The sequence below is a fragment of the Scardinius erythrophthalmus genome (assembly GCF_964197995.2).
Source record: "Scardinius erythrophthalmus genome assembly, chromosome: 25".
Classification (NCBI taxonomy): Eukaryota; Metazoa; Chordata; class Actinopteri; order Cypriniformes; family Leuciscidae; genus Scardinius; species Scardinius erythrophthalmus.
Genome location: NC_138245.1, coordinates 24,223,394 through 24,247,015, shown reverse-complemented (window position 1 = coordinate 24,247,015; position 23,622 = coordinate 24,223,394). Strand labels below are relative to the sequence as shown.

Sequence of the window (23,622 nt, the reverse complement as noted above, 5' to 3'; positions counted from 1 at the left end):
TTGAATTGAACTGCTATATGTTATCATAATACTGTTCCCTGTCACGCTTTTCAGGGCCTGAATGAGACACAAGGAGGTCTTTGTCTTGGTAAGCACAAGAAAAAGAAGAATCCCAGGCTTCAAAAGTTCACTATCCCTCAACTGACTAGCCGGAGAGAGGAAAAGGAAAATACATTAGTTACACAAAAAATGATTCTGTGGTGAAGTAAATACCACAGAAAAAACAAATGTTATTTTAGTTCAGGCAAGAATAAAAAAACAAAAAAAAACAAAGTCAATTTAAGATTGTAGAAATGAAAGCGTAAATATCAGCGTTATAAAATTTAGTAAAACCTACGCAACTTTCTGATACTTGTGTTGCCATCATGCACTGGGGCATTAATAATTAATAAGGTTGCATTTTTCACTGTTTTCCAGATGTATTTACACTGTTTTACCCTTGCTTTTGTTGTTAGGTTTAGTAACTTGCTCTTTTGTGATATCTGGAGTTCGTTTTACTCAAAATGACACATTCATACTCAAAAATGATCCAATGAATGTTACCGTTATTGTGTATTGTGCACCAAGTATTGAGGTCTCGTGTTTGGCTGGGTACCACATTACTTTTATTATGTTGTCCACACAATATCCACTGTACTGTTTACTTAAATATTTTAAGGAAAGTTTATACTTTAAAAGTATGGCTTAATATAGTGTTATCTTGATGGAGTTAAATGTACAAGGTAAGCTTCAACTGAGTAGAAATGATTACTCACCAAACTCTAATTGGCCAAGTTGAAGTCACTTATTTTCTTAATTATACTTAATTTTTTACTTAATTCCAAATTTGAGTTACTTAAAAGTCTGTGTGCAAAAATGAAGGAATGTGTCACTTGTAGAAAAACAACAACATAACACGACTAAGACTTGATCATTTTATGCTCCTTGTTCCAACAGATATCTCACTTAACATCTCACCATTGTAATAAGAGCAAAAGAGGTGAAAATTGTTCATTTAGAAATAATCCGTATTGACAATTATTAATAATGTGTGATTTCTGCCATGCTTAGAAAATGAGATAACTCAGTGTAGAACCCACAATAAATTCCTTTAAGAAAACTAAAACCCAAATACTTTACCATTTCCTTTGCCTGATAAAAATAAAGAGGTCTCTGCAAGAAATACTGAAAAGAATATATACAAGCATACAGCAGTATCATCAAACACTTGTAACAAGCTAAAGACAAGGCATGCCCATCATCACAAGGTTTACAAAGAGGGCCGAGCTGCAGACCAGAGAAAATTTGTGCATTTGTCCTTGGATATGTGGCAGATTTTACAATGTTCTGTGTGTCTGGTGGTCTTATAATAGTTTGTGCTGCCTAAATACACATAATATACTGTATGATTGATTTAGATGTTGTAAATAATTATACATTATTATTGTGTGTCAAGGGTCAAAGACAACTTGGCATCTAACTAATAATAAAGTACACCTTCAAAAACATATTGAATTAAATATGCACAACAGAACAACACATATACAGTATAGCACCGATTAAGCTAAATGTGACATTTCCTCCATTATATTCCAAAAAACTTCCAGTAGTGAAAGTGTAAGTTCAACATTGTTCACCCTTATAGTACAACATAAAATTATTTGGTACAGAATTCAAAATTGGAACTATAGCCATTTGTAGATTAGGAAGAACATTAAATTAATTAAAAGGTTAATTTTGGTCAATGGGGCCGATTACATGTTGAGGCAATATGTTCAAGTAATTGAGAAGAAACAATCCCAGTAAACAGCAGTCACAGTGTCTTATCTGGCTGCAGCTGTTTTGTTGCTTGTGCTTTTTTCCCTTTTCATGGGTACTGTGTTCTTTGAATGAGCAGAAGCTTTGGTTTGATTCCTTACATGTGTATTGGTGGGTTGGTTTGGTGATGGTTTGGGGTCCTTTGCAGGACCACTGCAAGTAGTAGTCCTAGACTTCAGTGGGAGATCCACAGTGGTACGGAGGGCAAACGGCTGCTTGCGAGATTCGCTAACTGCAGTTCGTATGGGTAGCCTATGGGGCGAAGGACTGGCGATACGGGTTGAAGAGAAAGTGCAGTTTGTGGTGCTCATGCTGCGACGAGACAAAGCCGGAATACAGGAGAGAGGCATGCGATTGCTTCCACTTGGCTTGGTAGAACAAGATAATGTTGATTTTGATCTTGTGTGAAGTGGTGGAGCACTTGATCCTGATTGTGGTTGTACCTTTGACCTAAGGTGAATAAAACAAAATACAATTTAATTGACCATATTCATATTTTTGGTATGCTGTCAACTGGATTGTGTAAAATTCTGAATTAAAGAAATGGCTCCCATTAAATTCTTAAGTGTGAATTTAAATGTTCTTCATCCTATTTGAAAACTGAATTGGAATTTGAGTTGAAGTTGCAATCCAAATTCAATGCATTCTCAATTTGATACTAAATGGTGCACAACCCTGGCTGTCAAACATGTTTGACGTGAACTTACCCATTGCTTGGCTTTTGTTCTAATTTTGCATTTCCAGCTTCAGGATGGATTACAGGAGCCACTACTTCTAGCTTAGTTGAAGGCTTTCTTATTGGGGTAACTGGCCGTGGGATCCTGCTGTGCCACTCTGTTTGGTACTTTTCCTCAGCCTTCTTCTTGAGTTTCTTGACAGAATCATCAGATACGTGAATATCTTCCTCTGAGCCTGTAGTAGAAAGAGTCTCTGAAGGTCTCTTGGGCTCGTCTCCAGAAGATAGTGAGGATGAAGTCCTGGAATTTAGTCTTATCCAGCGGCCCTGACGTTGTCTTTCTACAGCTTGACGGGCCAGGTCTTGCTGCATGGCTCTTCTACGCAGTCGCTCTTTGATGGGCAGGGATTGTTCAGATCCTGGCTCTTCTTCTGGGACTAGGATAGGAATTCGACTTTTGCTCCTTGGTCCTGGATGTTTAGAAACACTTTCAGGTACTGTGTTCTCCTCTTGATATTCCTCTTTTAGTTGTTTGTCCTGTTTGGATTCAGTTGATGAACCTTGATGGATGGGTTCCCTAGACTCAGAGAGTAGAGGAAGCACAAGACCTTCCCATTTTTTAGCAGTCTCATTTGGCAAAAACCCATGCAGAACATTGAGTACCCGAGGTTCCTCTGTAAGAGTTTGAGAGGTCACTTCAGACTGGACACACGCTGCAACTCCTCCTGGCTCTAGAGAAAGGACTGACTTGTCCTTTATCCGCTTGGATTGTGATTTGCCTTCAACCTCCTCTAAAACTTCAAGAACCTGTGCACCACTGGAAGACATGACATTCAGATGGGTTGTCTCTGCAATGTGTAAAAAAGTTCGCTCCACTTTGGAGAAAGGGGGTGATGCAATTGAGGCTGAGGCCACCAAAGCTGTTGAGACAGTTACCACCAGTTTAGATGTTTGTATGGATGGGTCAACACTAATTGCATCAGGTTGCCTTGCATCTGAAGACCTCTCTGCCTGCTTTATGTCCTCCTGGACCTGCACCTCTAGTCGACCAACTTCATCCAACGGCTCATTTTGAGGGGCATCAGATCCCGCCACAGCTTGATCCACATCCGTCGCATTTATAACATTGGGAGACTTCTTTGTGTCTCCTGGTGAGAACAAAACAAGGGTGTTCGAGACGTCCTCTTGGTCAGGATCTACTTCAGCAACAGAACCCGGTTCTTTTGACTCCTTGTGCGGATCATCGGCCACTAAGGTGGAAGGAGCCCCATCTTGACTAGGTTCGGTGCTCTTTTCGCTTGCGCCACTACTAGATTCACTCTTCGTGACGTCGTCATCTCTGGGTCCCTCATCTTGTGTTTCAGGCGGTGTGGCTGTGAAGGCCCGTCGCTGGTGTAGGCTTCCTGTAAGCATGACGGTGAGGAAGTCGGCTCTCTTAGCCTGCAGTTTAGGAAGGATATGAAACATCTCCTTCTCAGAGGATGGGGATTTAGTCCTGTAGTCAGTAGGTGACAATAGGGGCTCACCCGGGGTTGGGCCCTAAAGGATAACATAAAAATGCTAAAGTTACAATACTGCCATATTGGTAAGGCAGTGTAAGAAAAATTATGAGAAACAACGAGATCCTGTTCAGTAAGATATTCCTGGAAAACACTTTCCAGCAACACATACTTACTGTATATGAAGACATACTGTACTTCATAACTGAGTTTACACATACTTTTTCTAATCATTTTATTAATTTCTAATAGATAAAATCATTGCTATACATTATACAACCACACAATACAACAATGTTTTTTTCTCAAAGACTTTAATTATGTTTAAATTGTACACAAGCTTTTTAAGATTGTCTAGATTACATACATAAAAAAGGCACAAAAATGTGTTAAAGAATTTTCCATTTTACAGCAGCCAGTCATATTTTGCTTTTTTTTTTCAAGTGTATCCAACATACAGGTTTTCTATACAATACATACAGACTAAAACCAACCAGATAACATGCTTTTATCTATACAGTATTGATTTAATTTCTCTTTCTTAGATATATATGTACAATTATCCTATCATTTAAAAAAAGTTTAAAATACATGCTAAACTTGGAAATATTACAAGCATACTGTACAGTGATGTTGTGATAGAAAAGGTAATATGCTTATTGTACATCAATCTAACAGATCACAGCCCATTTACATTACATAGCAATACCAGACTGTCATTGTAAATAAAATCTTGCTCTTAAATTACTTGCCTGGTTACATAAAAAGTTAAATAAAACCTTCTGCAAATTAGTTTTACACTGTTATTTAACAGCACACACTTTTAAATTAGCGCTGTTACCATTGACACATAGTTGTTTTTAATTGCAAATATACTGAATACATTAAATATTGACAACAGTCGGTGCTTGTATCAGCTCCATCAAGAGCTTGTTCTGTGTACATTGTTGCTTTTCAGCTGTGTATCGGTGTCAACATAGTAGAGTTCATTGTAGTTCAAGTGAAGCTTCTCACAACACCAAGCTAAGATTATCACTCCCTGCAGACATGATTATGCTCCAAACGTCCTTGATCCATCACATCTCACTATATACATTATAGAGAATGACCCTGCAATCAACAATATATCATACAACATGCACATTACAGCTATGATACAGCATTTTCCTCCATCCTAAAGGTGTTATTGTGACAAAGGCATTGTGTATAGGCATAAAGTAAAACCATCAAAAACTCATAAGAGCAGTGGTGGGATGTGATAGACTAAATGAATTTCTTTTTGGTATTTCAGAGCATCACATGCAGATGTTCAGGTAGAAATAAAATAAAAGGCCTTCGAAAATTTTGTAAACAGTGCTTAAAACGAAAAGAAGATCTTTTACAAAAACTTTTTGTAATGGTAGATCTTAAAAAAAAAGATGCTTTAATGCAAATTTATTTGTCAATTAAATATTTTGAATATTGTCAACTTTAAAAAAAAACTAAGGAATTTTCTCTGTTGATCACTTAGTATGTAAATCAATAATCAATATACAATTCATGGAAACATAAAGGCATAACATAAGCCATACAAAATTGTCTTAGTTTCACTTGCTTTCATGGACCAACTTCATTTGTTAGTCATGCAAAAAAGGTTTTGAACTGCACTGTCTTTCCAGTAGTTCCCAGTCAACAGACCTGGACAGTCTCAACAATAACGACTTTTCTTGCACCGTTAATGTCGGTGCCATTACTGTAAAATTACAGCTAAACATATTGATGTAATCCAGGCAAAAGCAAATGTGCAAAATAAGTGCAAGAGTTAGCAGCCTGTTTGGGTATATAACAGTACATTCATGTGAGAAGCCATGACTGTGACAGTACCAGAAACATATACAGAAACCAAGTCATTTTTGAAATGTATCATTTCTGTTCTAATACAATTTCAATATGCACTGACTGAAGATGCACAATTCAATCATATAAAGGTGCAGTACACACTCCAAAACTGTAAGTTGTATGTATGCGTGAACAAACAACAGATTTTCGAATGCAATTTTTCTGAATTCCCATGTTTCTAATATGTTTAAAAACACTTATTCTGCAACAAAAAAAAACAGTTTAATTTTAGTCAAGTCGTTTTAAAAAATAGAATCATAAACATAAATTAAAATCTAGCAAAAGTAATGGTTTTCTAAACAATTAATGACCGTATCATTTTTCTTTCCTGACAAAAGGAAAGTATAAATACATTTTCCATCAACTTTCACAATCCAGGCATGCATCTTATGTTATATTGCCAAAAGATCTCTGCCTGCTACAACAACAACACTGCAAGAGCCATTTAACTTTCAAGCCTAGGTTGTTTAAAACAACTTGAGCCACCAACATCCATAAAATGAAGTTTATTCAACCAAGGTGCTATTTATTCACTAAATGTCTAATGTACATAATATTTTCTAGAATATGCCCTTATTTTCAGTTCTTTTTTTCAGTATAAACACTAGTGGGTTTTAACTGAGAATGACAATCTTGTACCGCTCAATTCAAAACCACCGTTCACATCTTATTGCAATCAATCACATCGCCAAGGAAACAGCTATGGCTCCAATTCGGTGTCTTTTTTAAAGTGCAATAGTGAGAACAGTACACAAAAGACCCTACAGCAGTCTCACACACATTAATTTGCTACTCAATAACATACAACAAAAAACTGTGCATCCAACCCAAGACTAACTAGGAGGTATTTAATGAGATATAATGCGTACACAGCGCATTCAAAGCTCTATGCACATAAATATATGATTAAATGAGATATGGAAGCTTTTATCTACACACCTTCCTAAACACGCACAAAAAAAAGATGCTATTTAATGGAAACTGCTTTCATATATATATATTATATATATATATATATATATATATATATATATATATATATATATATATATTATTTTTGCTTAATTTATGGCTATACTAATTTTAATCAGTGGCAGAGAAACCAAAATGCGTGCTGTTCTTTCATTTCCTGTATGACTGACACAACAGCCGACTCATTTATCTCATATTTCGTCTGTAAAAGATAACCAGACTCCAGCATGCCACTTCATTGGTTATAAAAGCATTGACATATTATTCCCTTTTGCTCCTATGGTTCCATTTTATATTTAAAACACTTTCATTCAACTTGCATAACATCTCCTTTGTGAGGCAAAAGCACCTTTAGAGCACAGAAAAAAAAAATTGTAAAATTGAAAGCCTGCGTATAGGTAAGGAACAATGTGTACTATGGATGATGGCTTAGAACGTGTTTGATAACTTAAATTATAATACTAATACATGTTTTTTTGCATGGAAGACAATAAAATAACTTGCATATTAAAGGCAGCGGTATTATGTTTCAGGTTGACCACAGCTGCAAATGCAACTGAGGTACACGAATAGCCACTGCAGGTAATGAATTTTGGCTATTAATATCATTATAGTTCGCTATATCTAATGTGATTTTTTTTACTCACAGAGTGATTAAAATGACTAAAGCGTTTGTTCATAACAAGCAGAAAGTGCGAGTTATGAACAGCGTGTGTAAAAGCATGGCATTCCCTTTAACACGTCGTTCCCTTCTTACAGCCCTCTACAGTTTATTGCATCAGAAAAGACTTCATCTTTCCCAAAATATTTCAACATCCTTTAAAAAAAAAAAAAAGTCTTTCACATCGGTGTGCGAGAAGAGATTACGTCAGCTTTCCTCAGCTGTTTTTGTTCATCAGTTTGGCCAGCATCTGCTGGATCTGCACGCGGGACACGTTGAGCATGGAGTGCCTGCTGCGCGGACTTCCAGGCGGCTGCAGGGGAGCGTGACGCCTCGAGCCCGATCGGAGGTTACCGTGAGCCGGGCTGCTCTCGGCCGACCGGCTGCGCTGGATGAAGGATCCTCCGGCGTGAGGGTACTGCTCGGTCTCCAACGTCGAGGACGAGAAGACGTAGGAGGCGAGACGTCGCAGCTGGTTGGAACGCGGGCCCGTGTGAGGCCTGTCATCATCCAGCTGAAATAAAACGAGAAAGAGCGAGCGTTGAAATTCACGAGCTTAACAGAGGATTTGTATTTGTAACATTTAAGGCATCTCCCCAGTCGCATGCAGTGAGGAGAACGCCAGACACTCAGAGGAAAGAGAGGAACGGGCTCTCTTTACACAGACCTACAACGGGTTGCCTGGAAACAAGTTTCACAAGAGACAAAGCTAAAGGGATAGCTATGTTTTTTTCTTTTTGGTTGGGCAGCCAACACTGAGAGCCTCTATTCCACAGAGGCTGTTCGTTTGATGCAGATCCACCTCTCAAAAATGTGCCACATGTGACCATGTATAAGACAATGAGCAGAGAGATTCCAGACAAAGAGTACTTTAACCATTTTACCGATCGGTATCATCACACCGTCGTTGTAAATGCGGACAACTTAAGAAAAATGAATGGTCAGGCATACAAACACAAACACACATGGATAAAAATGGGTAAATATGGATAAAATGATGACAAACAGAAGAAAAAACAATGAGCAAGTTCATCAAACAGGTACAAAAGGGACTAGCCTAAACTGTGCTTACCGCAAACACCTCTTTCACTCTTCTTTTGTGGCTCCAGCGGCAGCCTTGGTATTTTCTCCGTGGGTGAAATCAACGTGTCATACGTGATTTTGAGCGAAAGGCCGAGCAAAAGGCAGTGGGCATTTAAAAGGTGAAGACTGCTGGGAAAATGAGCATCCTCATCTGTTTTGATTTGAGATTTTGGCTATCATACAAAAGAGACAATCCAGCAATCTCAGTTCAGCTTGAAAAGGCTGTGACTGTGTTTACAGCGAAACAATGTAAGGGGCAAGTTATTCTAAACAGAATTCAGAAAAATGCCCCAGATTTTTTTTTTTCTCTGCTATATTTCCTCATGGGTAAATGAGAAGAATAAACTAGCTAGCTAACTTTTAAGATGAGCAAAACTGCTGGTCTACTATATGTCATCTGGCTCACCCTAGTGGTAAAGAGCGTCTGAAATCTTCTCACACATTTTGTTTTGGACTATGAGGGATGACAAACATTAAAATATGAAAATGAATAACTTTAATGTGAATTAGTGCAGAGTTTTACTGAATGGTTTAGTGCTGAGCGTCCTAAAAAGACAAGCAACAGTCAGAGTTGAAAAAATTTGAAGGAACGCTCAGCAGTAGACCCCTCATTTTGAACGCAGTCAAAGACACAAACACAGTATTGAGGTAAAAAAAAGTAAAAAAAGTAAAAAAAAGTGTTTTTCTGAAGGACAAGAAATACACAGCCCCGGAATCCAATTAGCAAAGGTCTAGTTTACTCTCAGAGTTTTTTGTGTTTGTTTTTTTTTCTGAAAAACTGCTGAAAACAAACCGGATATTTCTGAAGATTTAAGAAATCATCTAGTAATTCTATCTGGAAAGGAAAAAAGAAATTTGGGCCATGTACACACTGCAGCTACTTTTAATCCCATTCTGTTCATACTGAGTTCAGTTATTACAGGAGTGACAACCGAATTAAACAAGTGAAATCATTTCTAGAATATTAAATAGGATAGGTCAGCCAAAAAATTTAAATTCTGTCATTATTTATATGTTGTACCAAACCTGTATGATTTTCTTTCTTCTGTGGAACATAAAAGACGATATTTTGAAGAAAGTTGCCAACCAGTTTTGGTTACCATTGACTTCCATTGTATGGACAAAAAATAAAATAAAAAATTATGTTCCAGAAAAGAAACAAAGAAATATAGTTTTGTAAGGACATCAGGGTGAGTAAATTACAGAATTTTTGAAAACCATTTTCAGATTTTTTTCAGAGATTGAAAACCATTTTTGGGTTACCAATCCCTTTAAGGTTGCAGCAACTCAATTTTATTTTTTTTAGTTAATGCAATGAAATCAGCTTAATGAGCATAAATGATTTCATAACAAATGGCACACTAATCAGTCACTAACACTGTTTGGTATCCATGTTTCTTGTTTACAACTGCAGGGTGTGAAAAAATCACTATGGTTACCTCCATTTCACAAAACTGTAGTACGAAAGACTCCTTATTCTTTACATATGAAAATGATACCTGATCAAAGCTTTGTAGTGTGTACATGGCCTTGAATACCCCCTTGGTTACAGCTGAACTTCAGCATACAAAAGTTTTCCAAAATACAAATCATGAACAAAGAAGAATCATTACATTGTAGCAAATCATGTGAAAACCAAATGTTTGATGGTCTGAAAAGAAGAGATGAGGCATGAGTCTGTGTGTCAGACAGTGAATTAAAGAGAGAGTGACAGATGGAGAGAGAAGAAAGGGAGAAAGAAATAGGCACACGCCCTGTAAAAAGTGGAGACAATAGCACCGCCCCATCACAAAGCACTGGCTTTATATAGATTAAAGTTGGGTTTAAGACAGATATGCTATTTTAAAAATGGAAAAAGTGCTATAACGGGACTTAAGTTAAACCAAGTCTCCTGCACATGTCTCTGGAACCAGTATTTCATGTTCGCTCTTGGAACAAGTGAAAAGTGAACAAATTTCTAAAGGTACAAGAAATTCCTGATGTACTGTATGTGTGGTGGCTGAAAAGATCAGGCACCACATTTAAAACAAGATTGAAAGCGCTCCAAAGAGGATTATAGGTTGGTTTAGTAATATTTTTTACACAATTTATTACAAACATTTACATACAGATACATAACAAGGGATGCACCGATATGAAAATGATGGCTGACACGATAACCGATAATTCTTTATATTTGAAAGCAGATAACCGATACATTGGCCGATATCATTTTTGAGAGCCTGCTTACAAAACCAAAAGTCTCACCATTAAAAGCCATGTCCCAAGCACACAACTATAATATTCTCATTATAATTTTAAGTAACCTATATGACAGACTTGTACTGTGCATGTTACACTCCTTTTTTGAAGTGATTGCAATCATATTTCAAGCAATTCAAAACCATCATTGCGAACAGTGCACATCTGAAGTATCTCAGCTGAAGGAAATAATCCATTATTTACTTTAATATATTGGCAACATTTTCTTATCAAGCCGATAAAGATAACATTAAAAATTAACACTTATCGACCAATACCGATATGACGGCCGATTTATCGTGCATCCCTTTACATAACTGTCCAAAAATTTGGGATCAGTAAGAATTTTTGTTTGTTTTTTTATGCTTTTTGTATTTAAACAAAAATACAGTAAAAACAGCTGCACTGTGAAATATTGCTACAGTTTTAAATAAATGTTTTCTATTTTAATAGATGCAAAGTATTTCTCATAATCATCGATGTTGAAAACAGTTGTGCTGTTTAATATTTTTGTTGGAAACCATGATACTTTTTTTTCAGGACTCTTTGATGAACAGAAAGTTCAAAAGAACAGGATTTATTTTAAATAGAAATCTTTAATATTATAAATATCTTTACTGTCACTTTTGATCAATTCCTTTCTGAATGAAAGTTTTAATATGTTTCAAAAAAAAATATCTTACTGACTCCAAACGTTTGAATGGTAGTGTATATATAAACATTTTTGTATTGAATTTGTATAAAATTTTTGTAAAACTTAAAATATTTTAATTAATATGTTTTTAAAATAATATCATTTATTTGCAAGCAGAGAAGTAACAAAATAGCAAGATGCAATGCAATATAAAGAAATTACAGTATAGTGTTCCTGCCATCTTATCTGATATTTCCCTATCATTTATTTCATTATTAGCTGATAAAATCCAGTACTCAGCTGATAAAGCTGGTTTGTGAATAAGCATCCTTTTCCTGATCTAATTTTAAAATTCTTATCCAGACCATTTTTCTTCAGCATCTCATGAGCTCGAAAACATTGCACCCACACCGCATCCAAAGAATGATGTACAAAAAAAAAAAAGTGTCTGTAAACAAACAATTTATTATATCGCTTCTAACTGGACCTCATGATTTCTTTACCACCATCAAATATTTTCAGCCTCACTCACCTTAAACCCAGCAATGCACTCCATCTTTAGGCTAAGAATGTCAGTGCAGGTTAGTCAGGATAGTCTTACCTGTCTCTGAGGTCCGTTGGTTTCTGACTCTCTCCGCCGTGGCCGTCCGGAGGGCAGCGAGTGACAGGGTGACTGCACAGGGCTCTCCGCTGAGGTTGACTGGCCTTTCCCGCTCCTCCTGGACGCCTCCTCCTCCGTAAGCGGCAGCATGCCTCGTGTCGTCCGGTCGCCGTGTGACGTCTTGGGCCTGACTGACGGATCTGTCCCTCTATGTCTCCGCCGCTCTTCTCCTTCCTCCAGAGGGCGTAATTCCTCCGGCTCCTCATCCGTGGTGCCAGATGTGGTGGGTTCGGCTCCTGGGAGGTGGTGGAAGTCTCTGAGCTCCGTTTCTTTGTCTATGATTACCCACTCCTTGCTGTCAAAGTCCTCCTCTTCTGCGAGTGGGACGGAGCGGATGAAGGCATTGCTGTGGGCTTCCTGGTCCACCGACGCAGAGGCCTCATTACGACCGCGGTCTCCGCGACAACCGTCGATGGACAGCATCTGAGCAGGCTGGGAGGAGTAAACATGCCGAGAAGGAGAACCCAGGATGTCCATTCGAGAGCTGAGAAAGGAATAAATAATGAATTTATGATGCTAAATGACACAAAAATATGAATAGTATGAATGGGCAGTATGAGCACAATATTATATATTATTACAGGAACAATATATATATATATATATATATATATATATATATATATATATATATATATATATATATATATATATATATATATATATGTATACATACACACATACATATGTACATACATACAAATATACACATTATTTTTGCTGGAAAATAGAAGAAAAAAATATTTCTCACTGTAGAATAAATATTTTTTCCTTTGATTTTCCAGAAACACGTTATTTATAAAAAAAATATATACACAAGCTATTTTTGCTGGAAAAATCAAAGAAAAAAATTATTTCACTACCGTAAAAACAGTACAATTTTAAAATATTATTTCAATTTAAAATACCTATTTTGTTTTTTATTCTATTTTAAAATGTAATTTATTCCTGTGATGACAAAGCTGAATTTACAGCATCATTAGTGTCACATGATCCTTCAGAAATCGTTCAAAAATGCTGATTTAGTGCTCAAGAAACATTTTCTTATGAATATCACTGTTGAAAACAGCTTAATATTTTTGTGGAAACTGTGCTACTTTTTTGTCCAGGATGCTTTGATGATTAGAAAGTTCAAAATAACAGATTTTGTTTCCCAAATAGAAATCTTTTGTAACATTATAAATGTTTAACTGTCACTTTTGATCAATTTAATACATCCTTGCTGAATAAAAGTATAAATTTATTTAAAAAAAAATCTTACTGACCCCAAACTTTTTAACAGTAGTGTATATGAAATAATCATGTTGTAATGCCTTTATTTGAACAATGCAATGAATTAAAATTTCATCAATGAAAATAGCCTACTCATTATATTATTATCTCTTTACATGTGGATATTATGACTCAAAACAGTCAAGCTAATATTATAAAACAGATGGTTCGTTATCTAACTTCTGACTGGCTGATTCGATACAAAAATTTCGACCCACCGTTGTCCGTAACCATCCCGTCCATCAGCGGCAGATATGCGATCAGATTCAGGGCTGTTGACCCGTCGGTACCTGAGTGAGTGCACCTGCATACCCGGAGAGTCCAACCCTCCTCGTTGTGGCGACACAGGACACACACCCCGGCTACCATCTTCCTCTTGTCCTCCCTGCAACATAAAATCAAAGAAAATGAAATATATATATAAAAAAAACTGACTTATGAAACTTCAAATGGATTATGTTTAATTGGTTTTAAAATAAACAAAATTGCTTTTTAAAATATGATCATGAAAAGTATTTGATTGGATTATATTCATTGGAGTGCTCTGCACCTTTCCAATGTTAATCCTGAGTTTGTTGCGATTAAAGTCTGTCTCCTCCCATCCATCTGCGTCAGTGGGTAACTGACTACCAGCAGCTGGCCGGCCAGAGGGAATCGGAGGGGCGTTTTCCTGATCGCTTAGGTGCTCGTCCTGCACAACGTCATCTGTATTTTCCCTCTGAAGGTCACCAGGCATCTGGGTTACATTTATAACCCTAAAGGTTCAAGAAAAGATCACAATCAATTTCAATTTAAAAAAAATAAAAAATCAAGTCAACCCTGAATGACTTTAGAAAATGTTTTGGGAAACCTACTTGGGGTTGTTTAAAAAAATATCTGTTTATGACATGCTTCACCTTTATAGAGTCATTTTCTGTAAATATCACCCAGAGCTTTCAAGAATAAGCATCAGAGGGGGAACTCCTTTAAAAGTCGTTTTTCTATTTCATGGTAAAATGTTCTTCATGTCCTGGAGCAATACAACAACTCTGCCTTTCCAGAACTGCAATGGACTCAAATAAGTCAGTGACATTTCCATCAGAAGTGAGTATTCTTCTCTCTGAACATGTAAACCTACTGAAAACAAACCACAATGTTCCAAGAAGCATTGTATGTTTGTGACTAATAAATCAGTTTGCAAAATGTATCAGTATGCAAATAACAGTGATTAAGAAAAGCAAATAAGACAACACATTCAAGCTTGTCCCTTGTTTTTTCAGTTGCTTGAGTATTTCAGACTTTAATCATGCCTTTCGTCCATCTGTACGGCTTTTATGTGACAATGTACGACAAGTAACAAAATCCCTTGAGAGGCTGCCTGTGAATTAGTGTGGGTTTTGTAAAGTGTGGTGCATTTGTGTGTTCGTGTACAAGAGGATATTTAACAATATGGATGGATGGATGGATGGATGGATGGATGGATGGATGGATGGATGGATGGATGGATGGATGGATGGATGGATGGATGGATGGATGGATGGATGGATGGATGGATGGATGGATGGATGGATGGATGGATGGATGGATGGATGGATGGATGGATGGATGGATGGATGGATGGATGGATGGATGGATGGATGGATGGATGGATAGGGTCACACGTCCACAGGCATATACACATGGTGTGTGATGTGTTCACACATGCATGCGGTTCTTACCCAATCATAGCCGCTGTGGGCCGTGTGTTCTGCTGTGCTGCTGTCGGTGTGGTGGCAGACATCGTGGAGTCCGTCCCACTTTTCTCCCAATCATATGCCTCATTCTCTGTGATGATGCGTTCTTTCATGCTGTTCTCAAACACTGACATCAGGAGCTGACACAGAAAAGACACCTTAGTAAAGACTACTCATATCTGATTCTGTATGATGAAATGCATCCATGTAATTCTTATACATTGTTATATAATGTTTAATATTTAATATTCATATATATATACTGTATATATATATATATATATATATATATATATATATAGAGAGAGAGAGAGAGAGAGAGAGAGAGATGTACAATATATAAAGTAAATGTAATAAATAAACAGTCAAATAAACAGGAAAAACATTTTTAAAGATATTGAAAAAACAATATAAAAATCTATTTTAGTATTCTATTTGGTACACATCTGTTTAATAATAAGATATATAGAGAGTTAGAGTTTCTATTGTAGGTACCTGATAGTCTGGTTTGGTGTAGTAGTCAAGGGTTAAAACATGCTCCAGGAAGACATTAAACTCTGATGGCATGTGTTTAAGCAGCATCCTATGGTCATAGCGCTCCTTTATCTGACCCACCTGCTCCTAAAAGATGCAGATGACAACAGTACATTTCAACAATGGTGGTCTGATTCAAAATAAAACTTAATTTCAAGTAAAAAAAAATGTAGTAAAAAAAAATAACAAACTCTGATTTTCAAATCAGGCAAGGAAAGTCAGAGCACCTTGTCTTTAATTTTCCTCCACGGCAGCTGCCCAGCAGCAAATTCAACCAGCATGTAAAACAATGACCATAAGTCATCATGGCGACCCATTTCCTGTAATAAAAAAACAACACAAGAATTCCATTAAAATGAATAGGGAAATAACATTAGATTATTGTATATCCTGTAAAATACATTGTTTGATATAAATACATAAGTAGACATAGACTAAGCACTTACTTTGTTTTTATGTGCATTGACAGATGCATATCTAACAGTCCCTCGAAATCCTGCAACAGTTCTGGGCTAAAAGCAGAAATGTATTAGGAAAAGTTTATTTTTGCATTTTATTTTCGTCATCTGTAATACTTAGAATTCTCTATATATATTTAGGTAAATCAAAACAAATCAGACAAAAATATTACTGTGTATATTTTATGTATTATTAATTTAATTTGTAGCAACAGGAGAGGGATACACAATGCACAACACACACTCCACTGAACATAGCGTTCCACTCTTCCAGAACATTGAACACGCAACGCAAAAGGTAAACACCTTCCGTCGCGTAAATTTACCTGTGTGTCTGTGCGTGCATGAGTGTGTATTAGTCCCAATGGGACTTTCTTACAAACCAAATCAACTAATTTATTTTTGATTAACTAAATGACATGACAAGCAGCATCTGTTTTGCAGAACAAATGACATTTCATTTGGATGCAGTTCATTTTCTCTTACCGTGTTCACTCTTTTACTGACAATTATAGAAACTGTACTTTTGCTGAACTTGAATGCCAAACTCTCCTAATGCATGCGTGCATATATATACATACATATATATATATATATATATATATATATATATATATATATATATATATATATACTGTATATATATATATACTGTATATATATGTATATGTATATATATATATATATATATATATATATATATATATATATATATATATATATATATATATATATATATATATATATATATATATATGCTATAAATGAAAAAAATATGAGGTCAGATATAAAGCAAAGATGAGAACTCCATGAAGTCACTCACAATGAAAGTCTTTCCATTGGTGAGAGTGTGGGGAGAAGGGAACAGATGGAGAAATACGTCAGACATGCACGTCATAACTTAAAACCCCAAACGAAAACTGCAAAATAAGACAAGATGGTCAAACAAAAGTAAAAGCAGAAATAATGTCCATTTGCACCAGGCAAAATTATACAAATGACCCCATGCAATGTCCTTCAAATGCTGTCAATAGGAAAATGTTAGTAGTATAACAAATAAGTAGCTATATTTAAAAAATGGGGTACAATTAAAAACATTTACAAATATTAACAAGCAAACATGGCAGCATATGACTCTGGACCTTCATTGTCCTATTTATACTGTATGCATTTAAAAAAAAGGCAACATATACAGTTCTGAGGACACCAAAACTATTTATAATCCTAAAAATGATTTTTTTAGGATCTCATAAATATGAATGGATACCACAGATTGGATAAAAAAACATGCTGCAATTGCATTTAAAGTGAAGAATTTTCTTCACAGTAAAGTTACAGTCTGGTTTTAAACCTGTTTTGTTATTTGTTCAACATTATAAAGTTATTAATTGATCTGGAGAGGTAGTTTTGGATCAACCTAAGCAAAATTTTCAATCTGCAGCAGGAACAGACAAACAACTCCTGAAGGTTGCAGGAGAAAAGCAGAGCCAAACCACTTGAGTGCTGCAGCACTGCATTGCCCAGGTGAGTGAGTGAGTGAGTGAGAGAGAGAGAGGGAGAGAGAGAGAGAGAGAGAGAGAGAGAGAGAGAGAGAGAGAGAGAGAGAGAGAGAGAGAGAGAGAGAGAGAGAGAGAGAGAGAGAGAGAGAGATAGATAGATAGATAGATAGATAGATAGATAGATAGATAGATAGATAGATAGATAGATAGATAGATAGATAGATAGATAGATAGATAGATAGATAGATAGATGGACTAAAGGATGACACTCAGTTTCCTGCCTGAATCAATGAGTGCCGCTGACTCAGCTGTGCAGAAAGGAATGGCGAAAGAGAAAGAGGGAGAAATAGAGAGAGCCAGAGAGAGAGAGAGAGAGAGAGAGAGAGAGAGAGAGAGAGAAAGAGGGCTGAAAATATTACACTCTCTCAGGCTGAACCTGGGGGCATTGCTCACTGATGCATGCAGTCTTATTAAATATTCATACCGCTGCATTAAAACCTGCACGTACAGAGAAATAGAGAGATAGTGTGAAGGATGGAGAAGAGAGGAACATGTGCGAATGAAGAGCTCTTTGTAATGAGCTAAAAGAGGAAACAGCCCAGTGCCTGATTCAGAGAGCTCTGTAAACCTCTCATGAGCTTTCAAGCTGGTCTCTCTGCCAGCCTGCAGTGTTACAGTGAATATTGCTTTTTATTGCTAATAAATCTCAGGCGCTTCTTAATAAAACCAGACCTTTGGGCTCAATCAAAAGACAACCTAATATCATGGTTGGATTGTAACCAATAATATTGATTGAAAGAAATGTCATATTTCATTGCAATGCAGGAAACATGTACTTTTCTTCAGCGCATACAACAAATGAGCATAATTCAGCAGTAAATAATTAAATTAACAATGAATAATACTGAAAAGGAATTAAACTGTGACATACCGGTCGGACTTCTCCATTGGTGTTTGTATACTGTCGTGCGAGCCCAAAATCGAGCATGTAACATTTCCTGTATGTTGAAGGCAGCCTTCCCATGGCAAAATTTGACTGGAAAGAAAATCCATACATCCTTGATAAATAAAATCACTTCTGGAAATCAAATGACAGCGTTGCAGTATCTTATTATTAGACACATGATTACAAGGCAATTACATTTTCAGGAAGGCTATTAGATATTACCGGTTTGATGTCTCGATGGAGAAAGCCAACAGAGTGAATGGCTTCAATGGATTCTAGAATCTGTTTTCCCAAGCGGAGGGTTGTGCTCATGGTAAAGGTGCCGCGTGGCTGACTTCGCCTGAGATCTGCCAGGTTTCTACCCTGAGAGTGATAATGAAGTGTAAGTGAAACCCTCACACCTCCATAACACCAGTAAAGATAGCTTCAGAATTTGAAAGAAACCAGCATGTGATGGTTATCTATGATGCACTATAAAATGTTCCACTTTCATCGATTAAAGGTGCATTGCGCAACATTTCATGTTAAAAATACCCGTTTTTCTAACCCATACATGCTTAAACAATTGCCTGATGGGCTGAATGAGCCCTTCTCTGATCACTGTGATTGCCTCTATAATCCTGTACAGTAAAATAAATAAGAGGGATTCGGGTCGGAATTTGAGACTGGGCGTGACGTTATGCATGTTCAGTTGCAGTGTTGCAGTTTCGCTTGTCGCCAGAGGGGGCATAGTTCTGCAAAAACTCAGAGACTTGCGCAATGCACCTTTAATGATGATTTTTTAAATGAAGGATTACTTATTTGCATCGCTGTGTATGAGCTTTGGTTTTATATGCGCCAACTATATTATGAAAGGGAGTCGTTTACCTGCAGCTGCATGACGACGTAGTTGAATTTATCATTTCGCCCACAGCCGATGAACTTGCACACATGGTTTTTACCTAAAAAAGAAAATAACATTAACATGTGCAAGTAATTTATATACAAAAATAAAGAATAGCATTATTAGTCAAGCTGATTAAATGGCTAATACCCATGTCCACTTGGCCAATCAACAATTTCTTTATACTACATGCCATTATGTGACAACTTGTACTTCTTTTTTGTTTGTTTTTTGCTTCTTTCTGATGACTAATGGCTAAACTGAATCATCAGAATGTGAGTGTGTGCGTATAGCTTCACATGTTCGCAGTCACGTAGGCTGTGTTACTGCCGCTTCATTCACAGTGCTAAATATACAACATGCCACGCACATGGTCCACTGTGATGGGATGGTCAGTCTTTACAGCTTTTAATAAATGCCTCAGTCATGATGATGTCAACTAAGTACTGTATAAAATTATACAATGCGACTAGCATGCAACTTAATCTATAAAGCCTTTGAAACACAGCAGGGCTTGTGTTTCTTTGAGTCTTTCTTTTCTATAATGATTCCAACATGTTTTCTTGGAAATATTGTCTTAATTGTAAATTAATTTATCATTTTTTTCTGTATCCTCAATATAATTTTTCATCCTATGAGTCCTTTATGTGTCTTAACTAATCAAATCATCCTCCAGGAAGTTACATAATGATGGGAAAACAACAGCCCAAACGTCAGTAAATATTAGCAATGGATATGATAAATTTGCAGGAAGTCAGTATGGTAATTTAAGAATGGTTTTAATAAATGGTTAAAAATATACATTACCATTCAAAGGTTTGGGGTCGGTGAGATTTTTAAAAATGTTTTATGTCTCTTATACTCAACAAGGCTGCATTTATTTGATCGAAACACAGGCAAAACAGAAACATTGTGAAATATTATTCCATTACAGCAGCCATTACTCCAGTCTTCAGGGTCACATGATCCTTCAGAAATCATTCTAATATGATGATTTGTTGCTAAAATGATGATATATGAAGTCATTTCTTATTATCATTAATGATGAAATCAAGTTGAAGAAAACCATGATATACTTTTTCTTAGGATTCTTTGATGAATAGAAGGTTCAAAAATCAGCATTTATCTGAAAAAGAAATCTTTTGTAGCATTATAAGTCACTTTTGTTGTTTTAAATGATAGTGTATACAAACGAATTATAAATGGGTATGCAATTTGTAGACAAACTTCCTTAAAGGCACACTATGCAGTTTCCGTTTTTCTCAAACAGCGACCCCTAGAGTCACTGTGGGGTACTTGTGGAGTAAAGTTACGACCGCGCTTTCTTCGTCGACTCTGCCATGATTCACGTCTGAAATGCGTGCTAGTGTCTTCCATAGAGGCTGCTTCAAAGCAAGTCGTGATTCTCGCGAGAATTTGTCGGGGCGCCACCTCTCAAACCTGCATTGCTGGTTGCTCTCCCAAACTATCGGGATGATTCGCCCTACTACGAGTTCGTTTACTATCGAAATGATTTCAAAGCTGTTATATTAAGCTACAAATCTTGCATAGTGTGCCTTTAAATTACAACACAAGAATACAGTTTTAAGGACTTCAAAGGGTACTGTATAACTTGAATGACCCTGTGCATTTCTGTGGGGAATCTGTCTTCAGTAATCGGACAATGTGATATCTTGTCAATGTCAAATGTCATTGAGTGATCTTGATGCTGTACCAAAAACCAAGACCTAATGATGACCATGTCTTACCTTGCAGTTTCTTCAGAACTGCCACCTCCATCTTCAAGACTTGTTTGGGCTGTTGAGCTGACTCCACTTTTAACGCCACATTCTCCCGAGTCAGCAGGTCCAACGCCTCGTAGATTTCCCCGAACCCCCCTCCTCCTATCTTCTTCAGCTGTACATCAAAAAGGAACACAACAAGATGTTTTTTTTTTCTGTTTAATTTGGTATTGATTTCAAGTATGAGCTGGGAAACCTAAAGTCAGAGAAACAGTTGTGATTAAAAGTTGTCAATATTCAATGATCTTATAAAAATGCACGCAGCCTTGCAAAGTGTCTTTTGGAAGAAGCATCTGGGAAACATCAAAAAGCACTTGGTAATATTTACATTTCAAGTGCGTCAATAGTACCTTTATTTTACTCTCCTGAGATATTGATTTCAATTCAGACTAAAACAACAAGCTCAACAAATAATACTGTAACAGAATCTCTTCTACATCTGCGTGTTATAATCCTTGTTTCATTGATAGACCAATCTAGAGGGCAAATCTATTGATCAGGGATATGCAATAGTGCAGCAGTCCCACTGCAGAACAAACATTAGTCAGCTTTGCATAAATTTGTCGCAAATTTCATATCCGCACCATACAGAGTAATACATGTCCACAAGACAAAGGAGAAAACAAGCAGAAGATTTGTGATTTCAAATGACTCATAAATCATCATGTCTATTTGATGGTCTAGTTCTAGTGGTTCTTGAGCCCGTTTACTTGGACTGGAAGTGATCAGTCATGTGAGAAGATTCTCTTCTCCCTTGTACTGGGAATTGTTGAGGAATTTTATCTCTATGTGATGTCTTTTGACAAGACAGTCCCAGTGATTGGGGTCAAAAGAGCTTTACTGTTACATAATCTACTAAGAGCATAGGAGAAAAGATGGGAAGCTTTATCTATTCTATATGTACCCACATACTATTTTTTTTTTCATTTTACTGAAAATTTGCAACTTACATGGTAAAAAAAAAATTCCAGGACAGTTTGATCAATAAAAATGTAAAAGAACAGCATTTATGTGCAACTTATTTTTTTAACTGTCTTTACTGTCACTTTTATTTTCTACTTTTAATTTCTTTAAAACTAATTTAATTAAACTTATGTATTTCTATTACATTTTTATGTTAAAAATAGTTAAACAGTCCAAATGTCAAAAAAAAATCTTGAAATATTGGATTCTGCACCAATTTTATGTCAAATTAGTGATAGCAAACTGAATGTTTTATTTTGAGCATTACACCTGCACTTTAATATCACGTTTAATTCAATGTATTCATTTCTTTGTAATAGCTTGTGAAATTTACTTGCAATTTCTGAGTGAAAATTGTTTCTACACCAAAACAAATTTAGTGTGTGTCCCTGTGTGTACAAATGTCATGTATTGATTTTTTGAAAACTTACCACTTTCCATCGTTCTTTGACCATGCAATTTGGGGGCAGAATGTCCTGCTGCTCTGCAGTGCCGTTCATGTTGGCGTTGTCCTGCAGAGCTGGTGCTAGGCACTGCAACCCTGAGAGCACTCTGGCAGCCCCCAGCTTAAACGAGCCATTTATCTGTGAAAAGCCACCAAAAATTGTTAAATCACCTATTCATCATCGCTATTGCCATATTGCCGACGTGCTATAGGTCAGTTGAGCTGGCTTCTACATGCAATTGCCATCAAACTTCAACAAACGGTAACATTCCAAAGATTAGCTTTGGAATGCCTGTTTTAAAAAGAAGTTATGAGATAGAACACCAATTTATTCCTGCGGTTATTTACTGATACATATTCAAGAGGCAAAATGCTGACATTAAAGTCTGCTTTGAGCGTTATAATGTTACTATGCTGCTAGCAGACAAAGAAAAGTCTACTAGGCACATCCATTGACCCACATACTTTTTGACCCAAATGCCTACGCAAATAAAATGGCCACAAACAGTGGAAGAAATGCTTAGAAAACAAAAAAAGTAATGACACCCCATAAACAAACAGTGAGGATATTTCTAACAGCACATGCTATTATACATAGGCCAAGTAGCCTACGATGTGCACTAACAAGGGATACTAAAACAGTTCCATTAAGCCATAAGATTATGAACGCATCTAAAATAATCATTAACAACCTTACGATTAAGCATTTATTAAAATAACACATTTAGCTTTTTTCCCAAAAAAGGGGGTACATTGATATTAAAATCCTGGCTAATATGGGTAAGCCAATAATTATGTTCATGTTATGGCCGATAAGTGTTAAATGATTGATATTAAAATTCTATACCATTTTGTGTAAATTAATTACAAATAAAACAGTAAAAAATGGGTCATTTTAAAATATTACAAGTGAATTAATTTTGAGACTGGCTAAAGATTGCATTTAAGTGTTATTAAGTTATTAGTGTTTTTAAAGGTTAACTTTGAGTGTTAAATGACGATGTTACAAAAAGGGGAACAGACATGC

At 36.4% G+C, this 23,622-nt stretch overlaps 1 protein-coding gene across 1 annotated transcript; it reads right to left on the bottom strand.

The window, feature by feature from the left end:
* Nucleotides 1–1,802: 1,802 nt before the first annotated feature.
* Nucleotides 1,803–22,650, bottom strand: ttbk1a (tau tubulin kinase 1a; the record flags this gene model as incomplete). The annotated part of the gene is made up of 14 exons (XM_081357153.1): nucleotides 1,803–2,247; nucleotides 2,505–4,012; nucleotides 12,043–12,586; nucleotides 13,593–13,759; nucleotides 13,925–14,129; nucleotides 15,072–15,226; nucleotides 15,582–15,707; nucleotides 15,848–15,940; nucleotides 16,067–16,132; nucleotides 18,509–18,613; nucleotides 18,746–18,886; nucleotides 19,391–19,464; nucleotides 21,155–21,302; nucleotides 22,582–22,650. 14 exons carry the CDS (start codon nucleotides 22,648–22,650, stop codon nucleotides 1,803–1,805), a joined length of 3,846 nt encoding a protein of 1,281 aa, XP_081213279.1.
* Nucleotides 22,651–23,622: the final 972 nt, after the last annotated feature.